Source organism: Myotis nattereri (assembly GCF_964212035.1).
Source record: "Myotis nattereri genome assembly, chromosome: 5".
In the NCBI taxonomy this organism is placed as follows: domain Eukaryota; kingdom Metazoa; phylum Chordata; class Mammalia; order Chiroptera; family Vespertilionidae; genus Myotis; species Myotis nattereri.
Genome location: NC_138080.1, coordinates 73,027,434 through 73,053,362, shown reverse-complemented (window position 1 = coordinate 73,053,362; position 25,929 = coordinate 73,027,434). Strand labels below are relative to the sequence as shown.

General features: G+C 53.4%; 1 protein-coding gene across 1 annotated transcript in view; it reads left to right on the top strand.

The window, feature by feature from the left end:
• Positions 1-1,314: 1,314 nt before the first annotated feature.
• Positions 1,315-25,929, top strand: part of CDHR2 (cadherin related family member 2) — a 32,186-nt gene continuing 7,571 nt past the window's right edge. Inside the window, exons 1-21 of the mRNA XM_081093246.1 lie at positions 1,315-1,664; positions 7,753-7,819; positions 8,095-8,169; positions 10,981-11,120; positions 11,248-11,301; positions 12,731-12,820; positions 14,596-14,685; positions 15,288-15,413; positions 15,493-15,639; positions 15,723-15,798; positions 15,898-16,013; positions 16,134-16,367; positions 17,387-17,542; positions 17,626-17,787; positions 18,081-18,142; positions 18,643-18,886; positions 21,136-21,375; positions 23,656-23,725; positions 23,883-24,488; positions 25,276-25,347; positions 25,742-25,791. Coding sequence (XP_080949372.1) covers positions 7,768-7,819; positions 8,095-8,169; positions 10,981-11,120; positions 11,248-11,301; positions 12,731-12,820; positions 14,596-14,685; positions 15,288-15,413; positions 15,493-15,639; positions 15,723-15,798; positions 15,898-16,013; positions 16,134-16,367; positions 17,387-17,542; positions 17,626-17,787; positions 18,081-18,142; positions 18,643-18,886; positions 21,136-21,375; positions 23,656-23,725; positions 23,883-24,488; positions 25,276-25,347; positions 25,742-25,791 — 2,862 coding nt within the window. The 5' untranslated portion in view covers positions 1,315-1,664; positions 7,753-7,767. The remainder of the gene's footprint in view (positions 1,665-7,752; positions 7,820-8,094; positions 8,170-10,980; positions 11,121-11,247; positions 11,302-12,730; positions 12,821-14,595; positions 14,686-15,287; positions 15,414-15,492; positions 15,640-15,722; positions 15,799-15,897; positions 16,014-16,133; positions 16,368-17,386; positions 17,543-17,625; positions 17,788-18,080; positions 18,143-18,642; positions 18,887-21,135; positions 21,376-23,655; positions 23,726-23,882; positions 24,489-25,275; positions 25,348-25,741; positions 25,792-25,929) is intronic.

The window sequence follows — 25,929 nt, the reverse complement described above, 5'->3', positions numbered from 1 at the left end:
CAAAACTTAAGGGCAAATATTTAAATATTTTGAGAATTCTATTCAGGCCTAGGTTCGCCTCATTTTTTTTACTCATTTTGCTTTCATCCAGGTTTCTTCACCTTTTGCGAAGCTTGTAGCATTTTATTTTTATTTTAAAATTTTTTATTGATTTCAGAGAGGAAGGGAGAGGGAGAGATAGAAACTTCCATGTTGAGAGAGAATCATTGATCGGCCACCTCCTGCACACCCCACACTGGGGACGGAGCCTGCAACCTGGGAATGTGCCCTGACCAGGTTCACAGGTTGATGCTCAACCACCGAGCCACGCCAGCTGGGCAAGCTTGTAGTATTTTATAAAATTTGTTTTTATTGTGTAAAATACACATAACATAACATTTACTCTCTTACCCATTTCAAGTGTACAGTCAGGGGACATTAAGTACTTTCACACTGTTGTGCAACCATCACCACCATCCATCTTCAGAACTCATCTCATCTTGCAAAACTGAAGCTGTGCCCGTGAAGTAATAACTCCCTATTGCCTCCCCTCCGCTCCTGGCAACCACCACTTCCGTCTGTAAATTTGACTACTCTAGCTACTCATAGAAGGAGACTCACACAGTCTTTTTTTGTGACTGGCTTATTTCACTCAGCGTCATGTCCTCAGGTGTAACCATGTTGAAGTATGTGTCAGAATTTCCTGCCTTTTTAAGGTTGAGTAATATTCTATTTTTTCTATATACCACATTTTGTGAATGCATTATCTGTTGGTGGACACTGGGTTGCTTCCACATGTCAGCTGTTGTGAATAATCCTGCTGTGAGCATGGATGCACATGCCTGTATGTTTTGATAATCTGTTTTAAGTTCGGGAGGTTGGGGAACAAAGATCCCTGTTGAATTTAGTGCCCGGCATATAGTAACTACCTGATATGTATCTACTGAGTGTGAGGCAGGCGTGGCTCCTCCCACAAGGAGAGGGTTGCTCAGGATTATGGCAAGAATCTGCGAAGGCTACAGATTCAGTGTCCTGGTGGGCTCCCTGCTACATGCCAGGCCCTACACCTGGAATGGTATCTCCATGATCTGGTTTTATCCTCATAAGAATCCTATGATGTACGTACTATTATTTCCTCCAAGTTACAGATATGAATGTCTGATATCATGCTACAGGGAGAGGTAGATGCAGGCTCCCAGGGATGGTCATACCCTTTGAGGGCCTCAGCAACAATACCCGACTGAGCTCATCCCTCTGTGGAAACCTTCTGTTTGATTATTATACTATTTTACTAGTTCCCTCTCCTGACCTCTCCTTCTCTGACCTTCTCCACAGGTCTGTCCCTGGGGCCTCTTTGTTGGGGAGCGGACCAAGTTCATCGATGTTGCCCTGGATGTCTTACTCCTGCCTGCCCCAGGGCTGGGCCTGGCTCCCAGGTGCTCTGAGCCCGGGCTCTGCCAGGCCCTCTCTCCTGTGGCCTGGATCTGATCCACGGAGCCCTGGGGCCTATCCTCCCAGGAGTCTTCCCCATCCTGGAGGTGTGGTCTCTGGCAGGGTTAATGATTGCTCAGGGGAGGCGGAGATGGTGCCAAAGTCTGTGAGCTGCACACTGAAAGCCCCAGAAAGTGCCCACCTGTGCCTGCTGGTGTCTGTCCGCCGCTTCCGCAGCCCCTTCTGGGGCACAGGTAGGGACCACGTAGCTTCGCTGAAGCAGGGCATGGGGTCTACTGCCTGGTGTAGGGACCCAGTAGGGTCTTCGGGACCAAGGCGAGCTTTGGGGGTACCACCACAGCTGGGTGGGAGCTCTGGGTGCAAGGAGAGAGCATGGGCGCTGGGCTGGGCAACTCTGGAGTGAGACCCAGCCTGGCCGCCAGGCCTGTTTCCTCTGCAGTGTGGGCTAACGATGCCTCTCCCCAGGGCTCCGAGGTCCCCCGTCCGTCCCTCCCTAACAAGGCCTTGGTCATTTGGACCCACTGAGGATTTTTACAGGATGGGAGGGAGGCAGGTCCCTCTGGAACATGAGTTAAGCTGCCTGGGCTCCTTACACAGGAAGCTCCAGGTGGCGAGGTCACGGCGGCTGAGCCTGGGGCCCCAGAGCTTGAGGAGAAAGAGCTGGGCTCTGATGGTCTTTTTGGGTTCAAATCCTAGCTCCATCCTGACTGTGGGTGGGCTCTGGAACTCTTCTGGGCCTCAGTTTCCTCATCTGTAGAATGGGGATGGTGATAATGTGGGAGGAAGGCGGAGAGCCCTGAAGCAGAATTGGGCCTGTGGTCGGTGACCGGCTCCAGTGCCTCCTCCGCCAGCAGGAGGAAGTGTCCGGCTAGGACTACGGGCTGGCTGGGCCCCAGCTCTGCCTCCTTCCCAGGCCCTGACCCATGTCTTCGCCCTGGTGTCCCAGGCTAAGAGCCGGGCCAGGCCTGGGCCTCTGCTCCGAGGCAGGGTCTGTTGGGTTGGTCCCCCGGCACGAAGCAGGGGCTCAAGGCACACTGGGATCTGACAGATGGAAACAGGTGTGACCAATGTGTGGACGCTGTGGTTCTTATCCTCACGTCACTTCTCAGCAGGGAAACAGGCCCAGGGAGATAGGGTAAGGGCTCGCCTGGGGTGGCGCAGTAAGCAAAACCTTGGAATCGGAACCCAGACCCTTTGACTCCATATCTGTCTGCCAGTGAAGCAGCCTGGGGGGTGGGCACTGGAGGGGGCCCCTGGTCTAGCCCTGTGCCCTTACTCTGGGCATCGCTCGCTGAGCTTTGCTGGGCCTCAGTTTCCACACTTGGGCCTTGGAATGGCCTTTCCCGGAGCCAGGGACCAACTGTGGGAAGGAAGTACATGAGGAAGTGGAAGTAAAGTGTGTTGTGAGCAAGAGGTGTCAGTGGCGGCGAAGGCTGGGCCTGCTGCGGCAGGCTGTGCGTGAGGAGGGCCGCCTCCCTCTCCGGCCCTTCTGAAGGCCCTGGGAAGGCCTGTGGTCCCCTTTCCCTGTGCCTCCACATTCTAGGAAGTCTTGGAGCCGTGGCTGTTGAGAGCTGTTCTGATGCCTCCTTCCACGGAGGCTGAGGAGCAGAAGTGGGTGTGTCCGGCCAAGCCAGGGCCTGCATGTCTCATGGGGTGGGATCCAGGAGCCGCCCTAATTCACCTCGGTGTCCTTCTGGTCCTTCTCCAAGCACTTGTTGTTGTTGTTGTTTTTTTTTATATATTTTATTGATTTTTTTTTTACAGAGAGGAAGGGAGAGGGATAGACAGTTAGGAACATCGATGAGAGACATCGAACAGCTGCCTCCTGCACACCCGCTACTGGGCATGTGCCCGCAACCAAGGTACATGCCCATGACTGGAATCGAACCCGGGACCCTTCAGTCTGCAGGCCGATGCTCTATCCACTGAGCCAAACCAGTTAGGGCTCCAAGCAGTTTTTGAGAGTCGGGAAAGGGGGTGGGGAGGAAGCTGTAATTTCTAGAATGTAGATAGTCCCATTTTCCAGAAGGCAAACTGAAAGGCAGAGGAGGAAACAAGAGCTGCTGGGTGTGGCTATGCCGTGACTGGGGGCTGGAGTAAGACCATGCCTCGCGCCAGTGCCGGGGGCTGCCCAGCACAGCGAGGCCTGGGAATGCACTGGCCTGGGCACTGTCAAGGGCAACTCCATTGTCAACGTAAGAAACGTCCAAACCTGTAGAGAATTTTCATGAGTTTATTTGAGCCAAACTGACTACAATTGCCAGGAAGCAAAATCTCAATTGATTGAGAAAATGCCTCAGAAAATGGCAGTTTTACCACCTATTTTATACATCAGGATAGCAGGGGAGGGCGTAAGGGGGTTACATGAAATCCCCTGTGATAGATTAGGGAGGTGGGGGAAAGCAATGCGGGAAACCGCTGAGACTGGATGAAGAGTAAAATGGAGAGACATATACTTATTTTACATCGGTGGGCACAGGATGGTTAACAATGGACATTTACGCACACAGAGACGGCATGAGGTGGTTAACTGGACATTTACGCACACAGAGACGGCATGAGGTGGTTAACTGGACATTTACACACACAGAGACGGCATGAGGTGGTTAACTGGACATTTACGCACATAGAGACGGCATGAGATGGTTAACTGAACATTTACGCACACAGAGACGGCATGAGGTGGTTAGCAGTGAACAGTTACGCACATAGAGACGGCATGAGGTGGTTAGCAGTGAACATTGACGCACACAGAGACGGCATGAGGTGGTTAGCAGTGAACATTGACGCACATAGAGACGGCATGAGGTGGTTAGCAGTGAACATTTACGCACACAGAGACGGCATGAGGTGGTTAGCAGTGAACATTTACGCACACAGAGACGGCATGAGGTGGTTAGCAGTGAACATTTACGCACACAGAGACGGCATGAGGTGGTTAGCAGTGAACAGTTACGCACACAGAGACGGCATGAGGTGGTTAGCAGTGAACATTGACGCACACAGAGACGGCATGAGGTGGTTAGCAGTGAACATTTACGCACACAGAGACGGCATGAGATGGTTAGCAGTGAACAGTTACGCACATAGAGACGGCATGAGATTGTCTGCGGAAGAGCAAGATGAGGGTTGTGTGGTCTTGTGCTCTGCTGGGTGGCTGTGCCTGGAGGGGTCGGAGAAAGGGGAGTTCTCTGACATTCCAAAGGTCATATTATTGTAGTTGCAAAAAGACAATGGACAGCCTCAGTTAAGGTAAAGATCGACCTTTGTCAAGGAAGATACCCACCTAGGACATGACTGCCCTCCATGACTCGCTTTAGGAGGTTTGAATTTCAGGCCGTCCGACGTGGTTACTTTAGGTCTCTGAGTGAATACGGCCCATGCAGGCCTTATTCTCCTGAGCTTGTCAGGTTTACTATGTGGTCCCTTTTTCGTCCACATCATTCACTTCTTGTCCATTTGCACCTGGTCTGTCCACTGCCCCTGCTGTTGTACCAGGGTCTTAGGGGCCAGAGGAGAGTCGCCAATGCCTGAACCTGGCACCATGCCTGCCCTGCCCTTGGAGGATAGAAAGACTCTGCAGGTACCAGAAGGCAGGGACGGTGTCCCGGGCAGAGGGACACATATGCCGATGCCTGGAGGAAGGACAACATGGGGTGTGGACCGAGACAGGAGCATGCAGTGCCACCGGCCAGATGGCTTGTGTGGGAAGAGAGGCCCCGGGCCTGTGAGGACCCAGCCTGCCAGGACGAAAGGCAGGAATCGGTCTGCAGCCGGTGGGAGCCGTGGTGGAGGTTTGAGCCTGGGGGTGGTCATGCCCAGTGGGGTGGGGACGCTCACTGGTGGGGCAGGTTCATTCTGTGCCTTCCCAGCTCACACAGACTCTGCAGTTTTCTCAGATGACTAAATCCAGAGGATGACGCTCTGAATCGTAGAACTTTGGCCTCATTATGATCAAATGAGTGTGTGTTTGTAAGTCTCTCTGAGAAAGGGGAAGTTGTGTGAAACCCAGGGCCGACCTGGGCAGTGCAGGAAGGAAGAGCAAGAAAGAACATTGGACTGGGAGTCAGAGGCTGGTGTCCCAGCCTGGGCCCCAGCTGGCTTGGGGGCTTTGCTGATGGAGGCTGCTCTCCCTGACCTCATCTCGAGGGTCTCTGCAGGCCTGGGGGGAGGTCTGGTCGATGAGGAAGAGAAAACCAGAAGCTTTGAAAGAGCAGCTCAGACTCCTGCTTTGGGTTCTGATCCCATTGCTGACTGGGCCATGTCCCTTCCCCTCCGGGGTCACAATATGCTGAGGACTAAATGGTATGGGACAAAGTGCCACCCGCAGCTTGTGGCCAGGCCAGCTCCCTGCCCCTCGGGGCTGGGTCCCAGGGCAGGAGCCTCCTGTCTTCCCGACAGCACTGCGGTGAACTTTGTCATGGCGAGGAGCACACCTTGCATACCTGCGGCTGCACTTTGTAACTAATTGTCCTGTGGCTACTGACTCACCTCTAAGTGAGGGGACCAAAGAGGACAAAAGAGGTGGGGGGTCAGGACCAAGACCACACCACAAGGGGATGCCAGGACAGGCTGCATCCAGCCAGGGTTCAAGTGCCCTGGATCTTGCTCGCACGGTGGACGCCAGCAACTACCACCATCACCAATGCCCAACTCCATCGCATCTCCACTGTCAGCCCACCAGCATCATCCTCTCCACCCCACGACCAACACCACCAGCTCCATCTGCCTCTCTACCCTTGTCATCACACACATTCCGAGGTGTCCTTACCTCGTCACCCCCACCAGCACCACTTCCATCCCCACCCAAACTGAACTGTTGTCCGTGTCCCCAGCCCTGCCTCCGGGAGAGCTCGAGGTCAGCCTCAGTCACTATACGTGACCCCGACTCCCTTACGCCAGCAGCGACCACAGCATGGTGTCTGTCTCACTGAGGGCTGTGGCTCAGCATACGTGATTCTGAGGACTGAGGGCTTATTGATTCCTCCTGAGAAGCTGGGCCCAGCATTTTCCAACCGGGCTGAGTGTAGCCTACTGTCTAGCATGTGGGCTTTCTGCAGCTATCATCTCTGGGGACCTTGGCAAGCCAGCAGTTTTTTGAAAAAACAAAAGACAAACAAAACATAAACAACAACAACAAGAACAAAAAAAAACCACACAAAACATATATGTATATATATATGTATATATATATGTGTGTGTGTGTATATATATTGATTTCAGAGAGGAAAGGAGAGAGAGATAGAAATATCAGTGATGAGGGAGAATCATTGATCGGCAGTCTCTTGCAAGCGCCCCAACCGAGGATCAAGCCTGAAACCCGGGCATGTGCCCTGACCTGGAATTGAACCCTGACTTCCTGGTTCATAGGTAAACCCTCAACCACTGAGCCACGCAGGTTGGGCAAGTCAGCAGTTTTTACAGCCACTCCCCAAGGGGCACTGGTTAGAGTCCCACTGCAGAAATACAGTCCTTGGCGTCACCCACGCACAGCCCACCCTGTTCCTGAGCTCTGGAGTCAGTCTCAGAGCACCAGTGTGGTGATAGGCACAGAAGAGAGGCCAGAGCAGTTTCCATGGGGACTGTACTGGCTGTCGTGGTGAGAAAGCAAAGATGACCCTGCAGGATGCAGAAGGAAGGGATTTGCACTTGCTGAGCACCTACTGTGTATCAGGCACTGAGCAGGCCCTCCTCCCTCAGGACGTGCTGCGCTCTGTTAGTGGGCGTGTAGCTGTGTCCCCCTCACTCCATTCTCCCTCCCCCATTACCTGTTAGAGTCATCCTTCCCATCTTACAGATGAAGAACAGGACAGAGAAGGGCAGGCGATGGCCAGCGGGCTCGAGCACTTCAGACAGGGGGAATGGTGCCGTGGTTGAGGGAATGAATTCTGTGTCCAAAGGACCTGTGTTCAGAGCACGGTCTTGTCATTGATTCTCTGTGGGGCCTCAGGCAAGCCCCTGTTCTCTCAGCCTTGGTTCCTTAGCAGCCACCTCATAGTTGTAGGATTAGTGAGATTATGCTTCTCACGTGCTTAGATCAGTGCCTGCTACCCAGTGGGCTCTGAACTCTGAGGTCAGGTTCAAGGTCAGTCTCAGGCTGGGGCTCTGGACCAGGCTCAGCTACCCTGCTCACCCCTTTGGTTCTCTCTGACTCCCCCTTACCCTGGAACACCTGGAAAGTGGGCGGAGAGTGATGTGACCTGGGGGAGAAGCGCTGAATGGTGATGCTGGGTGCACCTGGGTCAGAGCACACCGATGGGGGTCTGCTTAAGGAGGAAGGCCTGGGCACAGGCGCCCCTTCCATGATGCCTCTTCCTCCAGGTCCCTCCAGACGTGATGGCGTGGCCATGGCTGTCCTGCCTGCTGCTTCCTGCCCTGGTCGTGTCTGGTAGGTGCCTCCCCTCCCCTCCCAGAACAGCACTAACCTGGGGACCCTCGGCAGAGCCCTCCAGCAAGGAGGGGGTCCCTCAGCAGTACACACCCAGCTTCTATGACCAGCCCTCTGGTCAGCTGCCCGGGGGTGTCTGGGGAGGACTCCAGACTCAGGCGGGTGAGCTGGACTGAAGATTGGCCAGTGGGAATGGCGTGGGCTCCCGCGGGGCCAGATAGGGGTTCAGGCTTCGCAGGGGGGCTCAGAAATTCTAGTGCTCTGTGTCCCTACAGTGACAGCCAATGTGGCTCCTCAGTTCCTGTCCAACATGACCCTGCCAGTGACCCTGCCAGAGGACCTGCCTGTGGGTGAGTAACCGCCTCCTGTGTCCAATGGGCTGTGAGAATCAGCTGTGTCTGCAGTGGGAGAACTTCTGTGCTGAAGACACCCTTCTGGGGCAAGAGTTGCTTCAGTGGGGCTTTGGTGCTCACTGAGTCTGCCCCTTGAGTGTGTCCCTTATGGATATGAGGCATTGTAATCTGGATGGTTCCACTCTGACTACTGGGTACACTGGCTCTTGGATCTAAGGAGGTGCTAATTTAGCCTCGGCCTGAGGCTACCCAGCAGGAGCTATGGAGAGATCTGCAGATTCCTCTTCTTTGTTTGGGGTTTGGAGGTGCCCAGATGAGGCCCAGCTGTGAAGCAATGCAAGCTGCTGTGGGGCCTTGGGCTTTCTCTTGGAAGTTCTGGGTCTGTCTGGCCCAGCTGCAGTTTGTTAGTTAATTTTCAGATTGCAAAGGGCCAGGCCTTTCATATGCAAAAGCCTCTGCTGCAGCCTGGGTGGGGCGGGGTCTCAGGGAATCAAAGGGCAGAGCAAGCAGCTATGGCTGATCCTCAGCCCTGCCCTAAGGGGCCCCGAGTCTCAGTGTCCCGGTAATTGCTGCAAGCACCTCTGAGGGAAAGCCGCCCTCGAGTTCCGAGTTCTGTCTGCTGCCAGACAGTCCAGTTTCTCCCCGTATGAGTCTGGGTCCCCAGAGACTTCCCAGAACTGGAGTTCAGAGCAGTCGGGAGCTTGAGACTCCCTCCCGATTGAAAAAGACAACTGTGTCCTCAGCCCTTTCCATGTGCGCCTCCGTACCTCTGCACTTCCACACCTCCTCTGAGTCTCAGTGTGCTTTTCTCTTTCCTTCTAGTTGTAGAATTTCCACTCAGCCAGCCTTCCTGTGGTTCTGGATGATGTCTGTTTTGTCTTTTAGTTGTATTTTTGAAGTGGTTGTGTGAGGCAGCAATTTCTGGTGTTTACCTATGCCACCATCTTGGTTTCTCAAACATAGAATTCTTAATATACAAAGATGTACTCTGTGTTTTATTTTTGTAGCTCTTATTGATTTATTTCTTATACTTAATTTTTTTTTCCACGCAGACATTTTAAAAAGTATTTCCCCCCGATACATCTTTCTATGCCCATGAACAAATGTATACAGATAAGGAGTTACACCCACCCACCACCCTTCTTAGGTATAAGGGCCGCATCTGCTTGCATTTTGACATTTCTTTTAAAAAAAAATAAAAAAAAAAAAAAAATATATATATATATATATATATATATATATATATATATATTGATTTCAGAGAGGAAGGGAGGGAGGGAGAAAGAGAGAGAGACATCAATGATGAGAGAGAATCATTGATTGGTTGTCTCCTGCATGCCCCATGCTGGGGATGGAGCCCACAACCCAGGCAAGTGCCCTTGACCGGAATTGAACCCAGGACCCTTCAGTCTGCAGGCCAATGCTCTGTCCACTGAGCCAAACCGGCTAGGGCGGTATGAACATCTTTTTAGCAGAACATGGTCAGCTGCTCTTCCCGGAGAGGGGGCTTGATGGGGAGGGATTGTGACCAAGTTTTCCAAGGAGGTGTTGAAGGAGCTGAGACTGTTCATAAGAGAAAAGCAGACTTGGGCGCTGCCAGGCCTGTCCCTGAAGGGCTGCCGTGGGCTAGAGGAGGTGGGCTGGTTCTCTGAGACCCTCAGACAGGGCGCTGGGCCCCATGCCTGAATGCGACTGTTGTGGCATTTTTGCCTTTGTGGGTCCTTTTCTCCAGAAAACTATATTAAAATTACATTTTATGAATATATTGGCATAAAGACAAATACCATGCAGACTGGGCCCGTGGGTGGGGGCTCTAGGGAAAGACATTTTGAGAAAAAGGAGGAAGCCCTTGCTAATGAACAGCTGTCTAACAATGGCAGAGGGGCGGCTGAGGAGAGCGGGGTTTCTGGGGATAGGGGTGGGTTGAGCAAAGGTTAGATGTGATAGAGGAGGTGAGGCTGGGGGAGCCGCTGTGGGTTTGACGAATCTGTAAAATGTTTCTTTCAGGCTGGAGAGAAGATGACCTTGGGATTTTTAAGCCCCTCAATACTCCCAGCCCCCGTTCAGCCAGGGGTGTGCTCTCTGGGGAGCACACAGAGCGGAGTGTTCCGGCAGATTCTGGGCAAGCTCTCAGGGTGAAGGGAAAACTTAGAAGGGGCCCAGGCACCTCCAGAGGGTCCTCGGTAGCCCCCACCCCAGGGTGCATCCAGCTGCTGCAGCTCGATACCTTACCTCCAACCGTCTCTGGTCTTCTCTCAGGGAATCCCAGGAGGGCAGGTCCTAGGGCCGGGCCAGGGGAAGGAGATGCCTGGGTTTCAGCCCACTCTGCTGAGTCCAGTGCAGTTGTGGTCATTCCCCCACAGGAGAACAGGATGTTGTGATCAAAAGGCCTCTGAGCCCGGCTGGTGTGGTTCAGTGGGTTGGGCATCATCCCATCACAAGGAAGTCTCCTGGTTTGATTCCCCGGTCAGGGCACATGCCGAGCTTTCGGGCTTAGTAGGGGGCGTGCAGGAGGCAGCTGGTTCATGTTACTCTTTATTGATGTTTCTATCGCTCTCTCCCTCTCCCTTCCTCTCTCTGAAATCAATACAAACATATTTTAAAAAAGACCTCTGACTGGGTGCTGAGTAACAGCCACCAAACCTGGTGCCCCTGCCCACAGGGGCCGGAGCCTGGAGGGCTGGGGAGGTCCCAGGTTTCTGGGCACAGAGAAGTCAGACCCCCCAGCCCAGCCTCTTGGGCAGCATGGCCAGGCCAGTCATGAAAGAGATGGCTGTGTACCCTGGACATTCCCTGCCCCGTCGCCAGGTGCTGAGGCCTTCTGGATGGCAGCCGAGGACCGTGACGGGGACCCTCTGACCTATGGGATCAGTGGCAGCTACGCCTACTTCTTCAAGGTCACCCCAGCCACTGGGGAAGTGAAGCTGGACAGCCCTCTGGACTACGAGGTAAAGGGCAGTGGTCTGGAAGGCATGAGGGGGCAGGGAGACCAGGAGGGCCTGGGGATGGGTGTCCTGGCTGTGCTCTCTCCCCAGTCGGGGCTTACCTTGGTCCCCTTCTCTCCTCCCGCTGCAGACACTCTTCTGGTTCGAAGTTAACATCTCTGTGAGCGACGGTCACAACAACCCAGTGAGTCGGCATGGGGTGTGGAGGGGCGGGAGGTCCAGGGGTCAGAGGTCAGGGGCTGGGGCACACTCCTGACTGTGCCCCCTGCCTCAAATAAGCAGAGAGAGCCCCAGTTAACAAAAAAGAAGTGAATGTTTATTTTTATCAAAATTATACTTGTCCACTTTTTGTTATACAATTTTACAAAGATCTTAAGATATATTATTCATTTATTTTAATTCCATAAAACATTGCTTATATTACAAATAGACCTAATTATATTACTAATTAATGTGCATAGTAATAAAAAAACAAATGCCAAATATCTCCCTACCCAACGCCTCTGAGATGATCACTTCCATTTCTTTGGCTAAATGTGATGGTATCATTGCTCATACTTCTAAGTATCATAGTGTCTTGTGTCTGTGAAAGTTGAGGGTTTTGTTTTTAAAACATATTTCCCATTTAAAAAAAAACAATTTCAATGACTTGGGTATTTGTGAACATATTCTCTTTGTAAACATTTTAAAAACTGCAGACAAAGGTCAAGTCCCCTCAGGCAACTCTCCCAGCCCATCCCCACCTGAAGTGGCCACCGCCACTGTGTTCTTGCATATCCCCCCTAAGTGTTCCCGTACCCATGTTCATCCACAGAAGAAAGGTTGTGGTTTTTAAAAAATATATTTTTATTGATTTCAGAGAGGCAGGGAGAAGGAGAGAGAGATAGAAACACCAATGATGAGAGAGAATCATTGATCGGCTGCCTCCTGCACAGCCCCCAGTGGGGATTGAGCCCGCAACCCAGGCATGTGCCCTGACCCGGAATCGAACTGTGACCTCCGGGTTCATAGGTCGACACTCAACCACTGAGCCACTGCAGCTGGGCAGAAGGTTGTAGTTTCTTGTGCATTTTCTGAAACCCATGTGGGACCCGACGGTACATATTGTCTTGAACTGCCCTGTCCACTCAGCTATCAGCTTTGGAGTTCATTCCATGTCTGTGCTCGGGTCCTTGTCTCTTTACTGTCTCTGTTCCAGCCTGGGGACCGCACATGGTGCTTTAGCTGGTCTGTTCTGTGGACATTTAGGTTGCCCACAGCTTTACATGATGTCAAGCAAAGCTAAAATGAACATTCTTGTAATAGGACAGGCACATTTTAGATGTTTAAAAAGTGACCTAATGATGTCTGCAGTCGATATTCAAATGGCTCCATAAACGTGGAGAAAGAAACCAAACAGCAGGCAAGCCTGGATGAAGGGTACGGGGTGTTCTTTGTACTATACTTGCAACTATTCTGGCATTTGAAATTGTATCAAATAAAAGGTTACCCCCAACATTGCCTAATTGTCTACCTGAGAAACGATGTCACCTTGCTCTCTTGCCCAGATGCTCCTCACTGTGCTTTCTCAGGAGCCCACACGTTCCAGGCTTACCTGGGCTTTCTCCCCACAGGTGCTGAAGGGATTTCAGGTGATCGTGGAGGACAGAAATGACAACGCACCTGTTTTCCAGAACACCGATTTCTCCACAAACATCAGCGAGGTAACATCTGTCTTAATGGTGTGTGTGTGTGAGGGGAGGGGAGGTGCAGATCAGGTATTCTAGAAGCTCTTCTCAGAGTGGGAAGGACCAGAGACAGCTAACGGATCCAGGATTGGGAAAAGCACTTGCTAGAAGGGGTGGTTGTAGGAACCAAATCCAGGGGATGCAACCCCATGAACAATACGTACAGCAACATTTGGCAATCAATCAGACTGGATTGGAACTCTTTCAATTATAAAAAGAAATAAAGGAGTTGATTTTTTTGTGTATCTGAAAAATGTAGAGGTATACCTAGATTCAGGCATGCCTGGATCCAGGTTTTTCAAACCATGCCATCAAGAAGAGCTTTCTCTCCACCTCTCAGCTCTGCTGCTCTGTTGCCTCCGTCTTGGGGCGGGGGTGCAGTTCTCCTTTGTGGTGAGAAAAGCGTCCCCAGTCACTCCAGCTCGCATCACACCAGCTTTGCAACTTCAACACAGACTGTCTCTTTCTTGGTGATTCCAACCAAAACCCCAGGGCTGCCTCTCATTGGCCCACTTTGGGTCATGCGGTGATGAAATGCTGTGATTGACTAGATCTGCATCATAGGCTTTCCCCTCTAGTAAGGGGAGGCAGCCTCACTTGAACTGTATAGGTGGGGAGAGATGCCCCAGGTGTCCCTGAGCAGCAAACAATGCCATTACCACATGGCTTTGAAGATCCATGAGGTTAGGTCTCCACGCAACACCAAACATGAGGCTGGTGAGGTCCAGACAGGCTCTGATGGAGCACCTGCTAGTCCCAGGCACCGTCCTAGGTGCTGAGGATATCTGGTGAACAAGACAGCCCTGCTTGCCCACCCTTAGTAGCTCACATTCTAGTCAAGAGCACAGACACTAATCAAGGAGACATTAAATAAGCATGATTTCAGATGGTGTGAATCTTCATGGAGCTTATAAAACAGGACAAAACCAGAGAAGAGGATGAGGGGGCGGGGGGGCGGCGGCGTGTTTTACGTTAAGCAGTCACAAAGGCTTCTCTGAATAAGTGACATCTGAGCAGAGACCTAGAAGGCAAGAGGAAGCTGGCTATAGAATGCTCCAGAAAAAAAGATGTTCCAGGTAGGGGAACAGTAGATGCAAGGGCTCTGAGGTGGGGGTGAGCATGGAATGTTCTAGGTATATCCAGGAAGCCAGTGTGGATGGAGGGTGGAGAGTGAAGGGGAGGGGAGGTCAGAGAGGTGGGCAGTGGCCCGACTGTGGAGGGCTGTGGAGGCAGCCTGGACCTTATATTCTGAGTGGAATGGGGAACCGATGTAGTCTGATTTTCAAGAATCTGGCCACCATGTGGAAATAGTGAGGGTGTGGACAAGAATTGCAGGGCCAGGTTCCAGGCAGCAAAGGCCTCTGAGAAGACCCTTCCGGCTCTGCAGGCTGCTGCCTGGGACATACTACAGCTGTGGGCTACAGAGAGCCCACAGGGATGTCTGACAGGGGAGTGACACATCCTGGGTTCTGGAGTCATCACTGCAAATCAGAGGCCAGCTCAAGTGGTGGGAAGGCTGCGTGGGGAGAGGCGTCGAGGGGACTTGTTCCTGCTCCTCTGGCTGCCTCCAGGGACCCATGAGTTGGGAAGGAAAAGGGAGCATTTGTGGAACACTGGGTTTCAGGCCCTGGAAGGCATGTCATCATCTCAGTGGGACAGTTGGGGACACTGAAGGTCAGGGCGGGGGTGTGACGCACTCAGGCGTGAAGGGAGTGGATTGGAGCTCATAGGTGATGAGTCTCTTGTTACAGACCCTGCCAGTTGGCTCTCTGGTGTTCTCAGTGCTGGCCACGGACAAAGACACGGGGCCTGCGGGTGTTGTGCAATACTTCATAAAGGAGGTGAGTGTGGGCCCCACCACTCCTCATGACCACTAGGGGCAGCATCTCCCACACAGCCAGCAGGGACCTTGAGGGCTGGGTAAGGATGGTGGCTCTGCAGTGGTCTAGCTCCAGTCCTCAAGCCTCTGGTGGCCCCTCTGAACCTCACTTGGCCCAGAAGCATAAGTAGGGTACCTGCTGTAGACAGAACCCTTCTTCCCACCCTCTTGCCCTGGACACTGAGTCCGTGTCACACCATCTGGTAGAAGAAATCAAGGCTCAGAGAGGTACAGGTTCTTGTCCACAATCACACAGACATAGGAGTGTGACCCGGGTCTCATGAGGACAGACTTGCTAGCTGTAGCTCCTGTCTATGAGCGCCCACTACCTGCCTGGCACATACCTTAGCTTGCTTGACCCTCCTTTCAACCCACAGCGGCATATATCTGAGCCCACTTGCCAGAGGAAACCGAGGCTCAGAAACTGAGCTTCAGAGAGGTTACGTGACCTGGTGAGGGTTGCAGGGCTGGTCAGTGGCAGAGGTGGGATTCCACTGCAGTCTCTCAGAGCAGGTGTCGGGGCCGGGCCATCGGGGAGTGCGGCCTGACTGTGCTCTGCCTCAGGTCATCCCGAGCACCGAGGACAGCAAGTACCTCTTCAGAATCCTGTCCAACGGCTCCATCATTCTCAATGGCAGCCTCAGCTACAACAACAAGAGTGCCTTCTACCAGCTGAAGCTGGTGGCCTGTGTGAGTGGGGGTGCAGGCCCAGCTGGGGCCGGGGCACTGGGACTGCTGGCCCCACTCATGGAGGCCCGTCTCCCCGCAGGACTCAGGCGGCATGTACCACAACGAATCCATCATCCAGTGTTCCTCACCTGTCTTCCTGTCCATCTCTGTGATCGACCAGCCGGACCTGGACCCCCAGTTTGTCAGGGAGTTCTACTCGGCCTCCGTGGCTGAGGACGCACCCCAGGTGTGCCGGGGGCCTGGGCTGGGGTCTGGGTGGAGATGAGAGATGGAGAAAGGGTCTGGACCACTGACCATGCCTCCTTGCAGGGAACCTCAGTGCTGAAGGTAGAGGCTGTGGATAGAGACAAAGGCGTCAATGACCGGGTGGCCTACACCATCTCCAGTGAGAACAAGGGTGGCCCCAGGCTGGGGATGGGGTCAGAGAAGGGGTAGAGGCTCAGCAAAGCCACTGAAAGCAGCTGCTCCTGCTGCCTCTTGCCAGACTCCACAAGGCCTGGCTGGTTTGACATCGGGCCAGATGGGGTGATCAGAGTCAGCGGTTCCCTGGACCGTGAGCAGCTGTTGGAGGAGGATGAGGAGGTGCAAGTACAGATCACGGTGAGTGAGGGGTCCATCACACCCTTTCCATCCCCCTCTCTAACCTCTGACCTTTTATCTCAGCTCTTCCTGAGCACTGGTTCTCTGACCTTTGACCTCTGGCCTCTGCTCTGCTCTCAGGCCACAGAGATGAACCTCAACATCTACGGGCAGAAGGCCAAGGTGAGCATATGGGTCACGCTGAGGGTGACAGATGTCAATGACCACAAACCCGAGTTTTTCAACTGCAGTCTCCCGGCCTGCACCTTCACCCCCAAAGAAGCCCAAGTCAACTTCACTGGCTCTGTGGACGAGCACTCCGCCACCCGCATCCCCATCGATGACCTCACCATGGTGGTTTACGACCCAGACAAGGCATGTGCACCCAGATGAAGGATGGCATGGGCAGGGGGAATGATGGGAGGTGGCTGGGCGAGGGAGGTGCAGAGTAACCTGTAAAGTGAGGTTCCGCGAGGCATGGTGGGGGATGAGTGATGGGCGACGGTGGTGCCACTCATGAGTGGTGGTGAAAATCAGAGTTGTTGGCTGCTATTTGGAAATGTTGAGGGATATTGTGGGTAGTCTTGTCCTCAAGGTGATGCTAGGTATTGGTGAACAGAAAGGTAGTTGAATGGAGATTGGTACTGGATGCTGGGTAACACTGAGTGGAATACAGCTTTTGGTGGTGTTGAGGAGAGGGTGGTGATGAGGGTTGAAGCTGAGAGGTGTTGGGATAGTCCTGGATGTTGAGGGATGTGGGAGTGTGGAGCACAGGGTGGTCTGAGTGACTATTAAGATGCAGGGCATACTTAGATGGAGGATGATACGGAGTGGTGGGCGACTTGCTTGGTACCGAATGATGACTGCTATGGATAGTGTTTGGTTGCATTTGGTGACATTGAGTTGGCATAAGATGTGGAGTGGAGGGTGATATTGGGGGGTGGTAATTGGGTAGATGTGTTGAGTGGGTGGTTGGTGTTTAGTGGAGTGGAGGGGATGTAAGTAATGGGGTGATGCTTGGTATTGGTGTTGGTGTTGGTATGAGTAGTGGAGGGTGGGGATGGTGGCTGGTAGGGAAGGCTCGTTGCAATGCTTCATGGGAGTGGTGTGTGTGTGTGTGTGTGTGTGTGTGTGTGTGTGTCTGGGCTCCATCTCTGCAGCTCAGATCTGGGGCCCACAGAGCCTAGAGAAGTCTTCTGATGGGCCTACATTTCCAGGGACTAGCGATGAGCCCAGTCTTCCAGGGCCCTCATGCCTCAGTTTTTTGAGAGCCTCCCTCTCATGAGACCTCAGGGGGCAGGGTTTCCTAAGGCAGGAACCTAAGGCCCGAGACTTGTGGAAAGGGGTGTGTTTTGCAGCGGGTGGGGTGCTTACTGTACATCCCACCTCTACAGGGTAGCAATGGCACCTTCCTGCTGTCCCTGAGGGGCCCTGATGCCACAGCCTTCAGTGTCTCCCCTGAGAAGGCAGCAGGCTCAGCCGACGTGCAGGTGCTGGTGCGGGACCCGTCACTGGTGGACTACGAGAAGCAGACGGTGATGCTGGTGCAGGTGAGGGGCATTCGGGGGCACTGGGAAGCTCAGGCCATGGGACACTCTGGTCCCAAGGCTGCTGCCTCCTTCCCTCTCCTCAGGTTGTGGCCACTGACTCGGTCAGTAGGAACTCCTCCGTCGCCTTGGTGACCATCCACCTGAGAGACATTAATGACCATAGGCCCACCTTCCCTGAGAGCCACTACAACCTCAGTATCTTCGAGCACAGTCCAGTGGGCTCTGTGGTAACCAGCAGTATTCATGTGAGTGATGGGGGACAGGGCTGGGCCAGGCTGGGGGTCATGGAGGGCAGACCGGGGACTGTGGCCCTGCCCAAGTCTCCATATCATTTGATGCCTTTGGGTCTCAGCAAGTGTGTATGCATGTGTGAGTATGTATGGGGGTGTGTGGTGTGGGGGTGTCTAGTTTGAATCTGTGTCAGGGGTGCTCCCTTTGTGTCAGGAAGCGAGAAACCTGGTCTCCATCAAGTGTGGGGTTGGCAGTGAGAGCCATCACTCCTGAACAGTGCGCCATTATCTGTCCCTCTGCCTTACAGGCCTTTGACCCAGACACGGGTGAGGGGGGCCGCATCACCTACAGCCTGCTTTCGGGGAATGGGTAAGGTCTCTGGGTGGGCATGAGGTGTTTAGGGTAGCCAGGTAAAACGTAAGACACCCTCCCTAGCCGGTTTGGCTCAGTGGACAGAGCATCAGCCTACGGACTGCAGGGTCCCGGATGTGATTCCAGTCAGGGTCACGTAACCTCAGTTGCAGGCTCCATCCCTGTGCAGGAGGCAGCCAATCGATGTGTCTTTCTCATGTCGATGTCTCTCTCTGTCTCCCCCTCTCCACTTTCTCTGAAAAATCCATGGAAAAATATCCTCACGTGAGGATTAACCAAAAAACAAACAAACCTAAAATCCCCCCAAACCCAAAACAAGACATTCAGTTGCCCTGCAATTTCAGATAAGCAATGGATAATTTTTTTTTAGCATAAATAGGTTGCAGATGTTCCATCATGTTGCAACCGTGAGAAAATATTTTTCACTGCTTAGTTGAACTTCAAACTTAAGTGGGCCCCCTATCTTTTTATTTGCTCAATCCGGCCACCTGGCACAGGGCAGATATCTTTGAGGTGGATCCAGACTCAGGGACGGTGACAGTGAAAAACAGCAAGCTGCTGGACCGGGAGAAGCAGGCGGTGTACTACCTCACGCTGCAGGCCACCGATGGCGGGAACCTGTCGTCCTCCACCACGCTGGAGATCCACCTGCTGGACATCAATGACAACCAGCCAGTGGTCACCGGCTCCTACAACATCTTTGTCCAGGAGGAGAAGGGCAATGTCTCCATAACCATCCAGGTATAAGCCAGCCTGGACCTGGAGGGGGAGGGACAGGGGAAAGGGCACCAAGCCTGGCTCTGTAGTCCTGCTGGCCCCGGGCTGGCATCTGGGCTTTGCTGTGTGGCTAAGAGGAAGCCACTCAGTCTCTCTGGGCCTCTGCTTCCTCTTCAGAGTATGAGGGCGATCATCCTACTTATTCCCAAGGTCACTGGGGAATAATGGATGGAAAGTGCTCGGCACAAAGCCTAGCACAGAGCAAGCCCTCAAAAACATATTGCTCTTTTTAATTCAGGCCCCTGCCTTATTCCAAAAAGGATTTGAGGTGGCTTAGGTTAAAAAAATAAGATAAAAGTATGAAAGAAATAAAGTGAGAGAGAAAATAAGGATGGTATTATTAAAGGGCACAAAGGTAGATCTAGAACCCAGAGCCACACAATTGCTAGGAGTGGCCTGAACATTCAGCTCTGAGCTTCCTAATGGCCAAAGCAAAAAAAGGAAATGAATGTTGACTTAAGAGCCAGTAGGTCACAGTTCGATTTCTGGTCAAGGCTCATGCCCAGGTTGTGGGCTCAATCTCCAGTGTGGGATGTGCAGGAGGTAGCCAATCAATGATTCTCTTTCATTATTGATGTTTCTATCTCTCTCTCCATGTCCCTTCCTCTCTGAAATCAATTTTATATATATATATTAGAGGCCCTATGCACTTAATTCGTGCAAGAGTAGGCCTTCCTTCCCCTAGCTGCCGGCACTGGCTTCCCTCTGGCCCCCTGGGACCCGGGCTTCCCTAGCAGCCCGGCTTCTTCCGGTCTAATTAGCATATTGTCATATATATATTATATATATATGATCAATGACTGGGTTGACTGAATTTGTGAGATAAAACCCACTATTGTCTCTAGAGAAACACCTAAGGGAAGCTTCTCCTCTGAGTCATCTGAAAGGGTCTTGTGAGAAGCAGGTGGCCAGGTCATCAGAATAACACACACGTGGCCATGGAGCCTCCCATCTTTCTGGGGCTGTGTGGTTTCCAGAGCACGTTCCCATCCCTGATCTTTAGACTGACTTGTGAAGCAAATGCTCTAATGGTCTCCATTTCACAGAAGCAAACTGAGGCTCAAGGAGGTTAAGTGACTCTTTCTGTAGTTGCATAACCAGTAAAAGCAGTGCTGGGCTGGAGGTCGACATCCTGGGCCTTTCTCCGCTGCTCCTCGATGCCTCTCACCCTGGGCTTAGAGCATCTTGGCCAGGAGCATGTCAGATCGGCTGCTGTAACCTTGGTGCCCACCTGAGCCCTGGGAAGCACTTGGTAGAGAAGCTGGCCTGAGTTCAGAGTGCTGAGGGATGAACAGAGGGGGCCAGGCTTCTGGAAAAACCATCTCGGCTACCTACACAGGAGTCGTTGAATAAACAAGATTCCAACAGAACTAAAATGGAAGAGCTGAAGATGGAGGCTGGGAAGGGAGGAAGGGGAAAGAATTGGTTCCAAGTCAGAGTAGCCCAGCTCTGTATTCAAAACCACATGTGTTGAGCATCTATTACTATGCACCAGGCCCTTTGCTGGACCCCAGGTTTTCTGAGGTGAATGCATCATGACCATGCCCCCAGAGGACTCTCAGTTAGAGGAGAGCACTGGACAGTAGCCCCAGGGTGTCACATCTGCTATGTTGAAGGTAACACAAGGATCATGGATGCCCAGGGGAGGCGCCAACCTGGCCTGGAGTCAGGCAGAGAAGGTGTAAAGGGCATTCAGGGTGAGGGGACAGCATGGACAAAGGCCTGTTGTACTGTCTGTGCTCGATCAACCTAAAGGCAATCGAGCATGTATTCAGGACCCTGGCAGGACGGGTACACATACTCATCATGAGAAAATCAGAGTCTTGCTGACTTCACACTTATGCCGTGATTGTTTAAATTTTGAGTGTCTATAATATACTCCCCCCATGAGTCCCTCTCCACTAGAATACCAGCTCCATAAGGGAACTGTCGTGATCCTGGCTCTATTACTTGTGCCTAGAACAGAGCCGACATATTGTAGGTACACAGGAGACATTTGTGGAATGAATGACCGTCTCAGAAGCTCTTGCAAGCTCTTGATCTGACCCTCTTAGATGGGAAACCGAAGCTGGGAGATTGGCCAGCATCCCACAGGCTTCAGACCCAATTACTGCCCTCATGGCCAGTGCTGGAGGGGAGGCTGGGCTGCAGAGGTATGACTGAGGGGCATGGTAGCACCAAAGGCTGACACCAAACCCCGTTTATCTGTACAGGCTCACGATGAGGACCAGCCAGGCACCAACAACAGCCGCCTGTACTTCAGCCTGCTGCCCAGTCCCTACAGCCACAACTTCTCAGTGGATCCTGACACAGGACTTCTCAGAAACCTGGGGCCCCTGGACAGAGAGGCCATCGACCCCACCCTGGAGGGCCGAATTGTGCTGACTGTGCGTGTGGCTGACTGTGGCGTGCCTGTCCTCAGCACTGAGGTCAATGTCACCGTCACTGTGGAGGTAAGGCCTCTCAGCCAGGGTCAGGGGTCAGGATGGGACCTGTACTGGGGGGCTTCCACACAGATGGCCAGCCCCCCACCTCCGCCCAGCTCGAGTTACATTCTGCCCTTTGTGGCATGGTGGGTAAGAGAGTTCTGGAGCCAGGCTGATGGGTTAGAATCTTGGCTGCCTGGTTGTGTGGCTTTAGGCAATTACTCAACCTCTCTGTGCCCTAAAGTTCCTCATCTGTGAAACGGGGATGAAAATAACATAAAGTGAGTTAACGAATGGAAAGTGCCTGACCCATAGCAGGCACTCAGTGAATACTAGCTCTAACTTTCATTCACAAATCCACCTGATCCCTCCTGTCTCCCATCGCCATTCAAGGGCAAAGACAAGGGGCGAAAATCAGCATTTATAGTGTCTACTGCACACCTGGCCCTGCAAGGTAGTGATAGTTATTACCATTTTATTGATCAAGAAACAGGCACAGAGATTGAGTAGCTTGCTCAGGGCCTCAGAATGGGGTTTTGAAGCCAGTCTGTCTGGTACTAAGGCTGGTACCAGCCCACAAGTCACCTTCCTCTAGGAAGGCATTGTAACAAATGTGCACCCTGCTATGTCCATGGTGTGTGGATGGAGCCCCCCGGGTGTGAGTGCACAGCCTGCACCACCTTGCAGGGCAGCCCTGTGCTCCCTCAGGTTGGGAAGTGCCACTTTCCAACAAGGATCCGAGTAACACCTCAGGGAAAATGGAGAAACAGAAGCTGAATTAGGACTTGTCAGCTGTCTTTGGGATAGAAGTGGGCCACAAAGAAGGAAGAAAGCAGCACTGTATTCAGTGAGTGAGTGGGTCCTTTCACAGCCATGGGCTAGTCCTACTATGGCCCTGCGCGCAGGGGCTGTGACTGATCCCGTATTGCAGATGAAGACCTTGAGGCCCAGAGAGGTCAGAGTCACACGTGAGGCAGAGGTGGAGCCGGGTTTGACTCACAGCTGTGCGCTTCCCCACTCCTTTGCGTTAGAGTTAGGAAGGCCTGGCGAAGGCAGCTGGCCGTGTGCATTGAGCCAGTCATGCCATTTATGGGAAATCACCATCAGAAAAGACATCTAGCCCAGCAGGTGTGGTTCAGCTGTTGAGCATCAGCCCAGGAACCAGGAGGTCACTGGTTCGATTCCTGGTCGGGATGCATGCCCAGGTTGCGGGCTGGATCCCAGTTGGGTGGGTGTGGGTGTGGGTGTGGCGGTGCGGCCAATCGATGATGTTTCTCTCTCATCAATGTTTCTATCCCTCTCCCTTCCTCCTCTAAAATCAGGAAAAAGAAAATACATCGAGTTGGGGGGTGGGGGGGGCTTTGTTTCTAAAGATGTCCTTTCTACTGTTACTTAGAAAAAGCTGAAAGCAAAAGCGGTGTCTGTGGGCTGCCTGGGGGAGGGCTGGAAACTTCAAGGGCACCCCCAGCACCCCAGTGTCAGGGGCAAACGCGGCAGGCAGCGTTGGCTGCATGCTCTGACAGCAGTGGTAGCGCTGTGTGTGGGGTGGCCAGGGCCGGAGAGGGAAGGCAAGAACAGAAAACAGTAAGCAAATGAGGCAGGACCAGGCCTCAGCCCTGGCGGGTGCCTGAGCACAGAGGCGTGTCGAGTGTCGTGGGGCTGGCTGAGGCAGGAGAGACAGGAGGAAAGGGGCGAGGGGAAGCTCGGGCTGCAGGCCTTTGTGGAAACACAGTGGTATTGGTGCCAACACCATACATCTGAGAATGGCAGTCAAGCTGGGCCAGACAGGGACACACATGGGGACGGGAACCACCCTTGCAGAAGACAGGGTCTAAGGCAGCTCTGAGCTGTGGGCCGAGGAGCAGAGCGGAGGCGGGGCTCCCTGACAGTATATAACTGACTTCAGAGGTCCCGCCACAGGCCTCAGACCCCCAGGTGTGAGACCTGGGCTAGTTCTACCCTCTAAAGCATTGGTTCTCAACCTTCTGGCCCTTTAAATACAGTTCCTCATGTTGTGACCCAACCGTAAGACTATTTTCGTTGCTGCTTCATAACTGTAATGTTGCTACTGTTATGAATCGTGAAGTAAATATCTGACATGCAGGGTGGTCTTAGGCGACCCCTGTGAAAGGGTCGTTTGACCACCAAAGGGGTCGCGACCCACAGGTTGAGAACCGCTGCTCTAAAGGCTGTTTCCATCTGTGAAGTGGGCAGTGCTGTCTGGGGGACTGCAGAGTCTGGGATCTGGGGGAGGCTGAGCCCTGGGGGTTCCTGAGGTCTGGGACTCAGAACTGCCCTTGTCTGCAGGACATCAATGATAATTTGCCCATCTTCAACCAGTCCAACTACATCTTCCCGGTGAAGGAGAGGGACTCAGGTAAGTCCTCTCGGGGCCAGGCCGGGCCCGGGGGCTGGACCAGTGTGGCATATGACCCCTCCCAGGCTGGGCCTGAAGTACCCGAGGGAGGTGAGAGCAGGGGACACCTTCAGTGACCAGGCCAGGGGTCCCTGGGAATTCTGCTTCTCGTCCGCAGGAGTGCTGGTGGGCGTAGTGCTGGCCTGGGATGCAGACCAGACGGAAGCCAACAACCGCATCAGCTTCAGCCTCTCAGGGAGCGGTGCCAACAACTTCATACTCCGAGGCTTAATGCTGGGGTCTGGGCGGGCTGAGGGCCGCCTCCGGCTGCCCTCGGACGTGAGCCTGGACTACGAGACCCTGGCCTCCTACAATCTGACAGTGAGTGCCGAGAACCCAGACTCCCTGGGGGCGGAGGCCACAGCAGGAATCTTCGTGCCTGTGAAGGACGTGAACGATGAGCCACCTACCCTGAGCTCAGCCTCGCTCCGGGGCATCCGTGTGGCTGAGAACGGCTCGCAGCATGGCCAGGTGGCTGAGGTGGTCGCCAGGGATGTGGATACCGATGCCCAGCTGGAGGTGCAGCTTGTGAACGTCATCTGTACCAAGGCCGGCGTGGACGTGGGCAGCCTGTGCCACGGCTGGTTCTCTGTGCTGGCCAATGGCTCTGTGCTCATCAATCAGAGCGAGGCCATCGACTATGAGACCTGTGACCTGGTCACCCTGGTCGTGCGGGCCTATGACCTCGCAACGGATCCCCGCTTCCAGGCCTACAGTGACAATGGTGAGGTGGTGTGGCACATAGGGCTTGGCAGGTGCTGCATAGGGGCCGTGGGAAAGAGCCCTGGGCTGGAGCCTGCAAGGTCTGGGTTCAGATCCTGACTCTGGCTCTTACCAGCTGTGTCACCGGGAAAGCTGTGGCACCTTCCCCATCTGTCAGGTGCAGTCGGGTGGCAGGCTGGCTGTGCAGATCAAACGAGAACATGCATGTAAAGCATTTAGCACAGTGCTTGTCACACAGATAGCACTCAATGCTCTCATTTTGCGGGGCGGTGTAAGGTCAGAGCACACGGCAGAGTCAGACATGTATTTGTGTTCCACCTTTGACCTAAGTAACAAAATAACCATATTAATAGCAGGCATATGCCCCATCCTTACTTCAGCCAGGGCTATGCCGGTCGCCTGGTAAGCGCTTCTTCATTTCACTCCCACACAACCCATGAGCTCGGTGACCCCCATATAACTTTATAAATGAGGAAACTGAGGCACAGAGCGGGAGGTTCAATAACCTAACTTACACACTTACACAGCTGCTAGGTGACAGTATAATGAAGTGGTTGGGTGACCGATACCTGGGTTGGGCTCAATCCTGGTCCACTGCTCTCTGAGGTCTGGGAAGGATACTCCCTCCCACAAAGGCCAGAGGAGATCGACTGGGCATCCCAGGTCCGGAGCGGGAGAGGGGACTGGGTGATGCGTGGGAGAGAGGCTGCTGGGAGCATGGCTGAGGCCCAGGCTTTTTGGGCAAGGCCTTTGCCTAGAGACCAGAGCCAGCCAACCTTGTTTCCTAGGAAGCCTCCCCATCACCATCGAGGACATAAATGACAATGCGCCCTATTTTCTGCCCCAGAGTGAGACTTTCGGTAAGCAGCAACCCGCTCCCTCCCCACTGCCAGGACTGCCTTTGGGCAACTCCCATAGACCCTCCTTAGGCCCAGGTGGGCCCTTAGAAAGGGACGACGGCCTCCAATCCTGCCTCTCCCCCAAGGTTCCAACAGGAGGGGGGACCTGAGTGTTTACCCCAGCTCTGCCCCCACTCCTCTCTGACCCTGGACCAGGCCCTCCCTCTCTGGGTCTGAGTTTCCGCATCTGCTCAATGGGAGATGGATGACCTGCTCACTAATGGCTCCGGGGTGGTTGTAACGGGAGTCTCTGATGGTAGAGAGGTTGAGGGCAGGTTTCGCGGGGACGAGCTAAGCTAGTGGTCAGCACTTGGCCAGGCTGACCCCACTGACCCCTTCCTATCAACACTTGTAGTGATCGTCCCAGAAGTTGTGATACCCAGCCAGCAGGTGGCGTCTGTCCAGGTAGGTTCTTGGCTCTGCCTTTGGCAGTCACTTTAGCCCAGGAGACACAGGGCTAGGGCCTTCAGGCCTTTGAGCTGCGCCCCCGATGTTTTAACACCAGAAAGGAAATTTATTGACTTCAACATCTGAAAAGAAAAC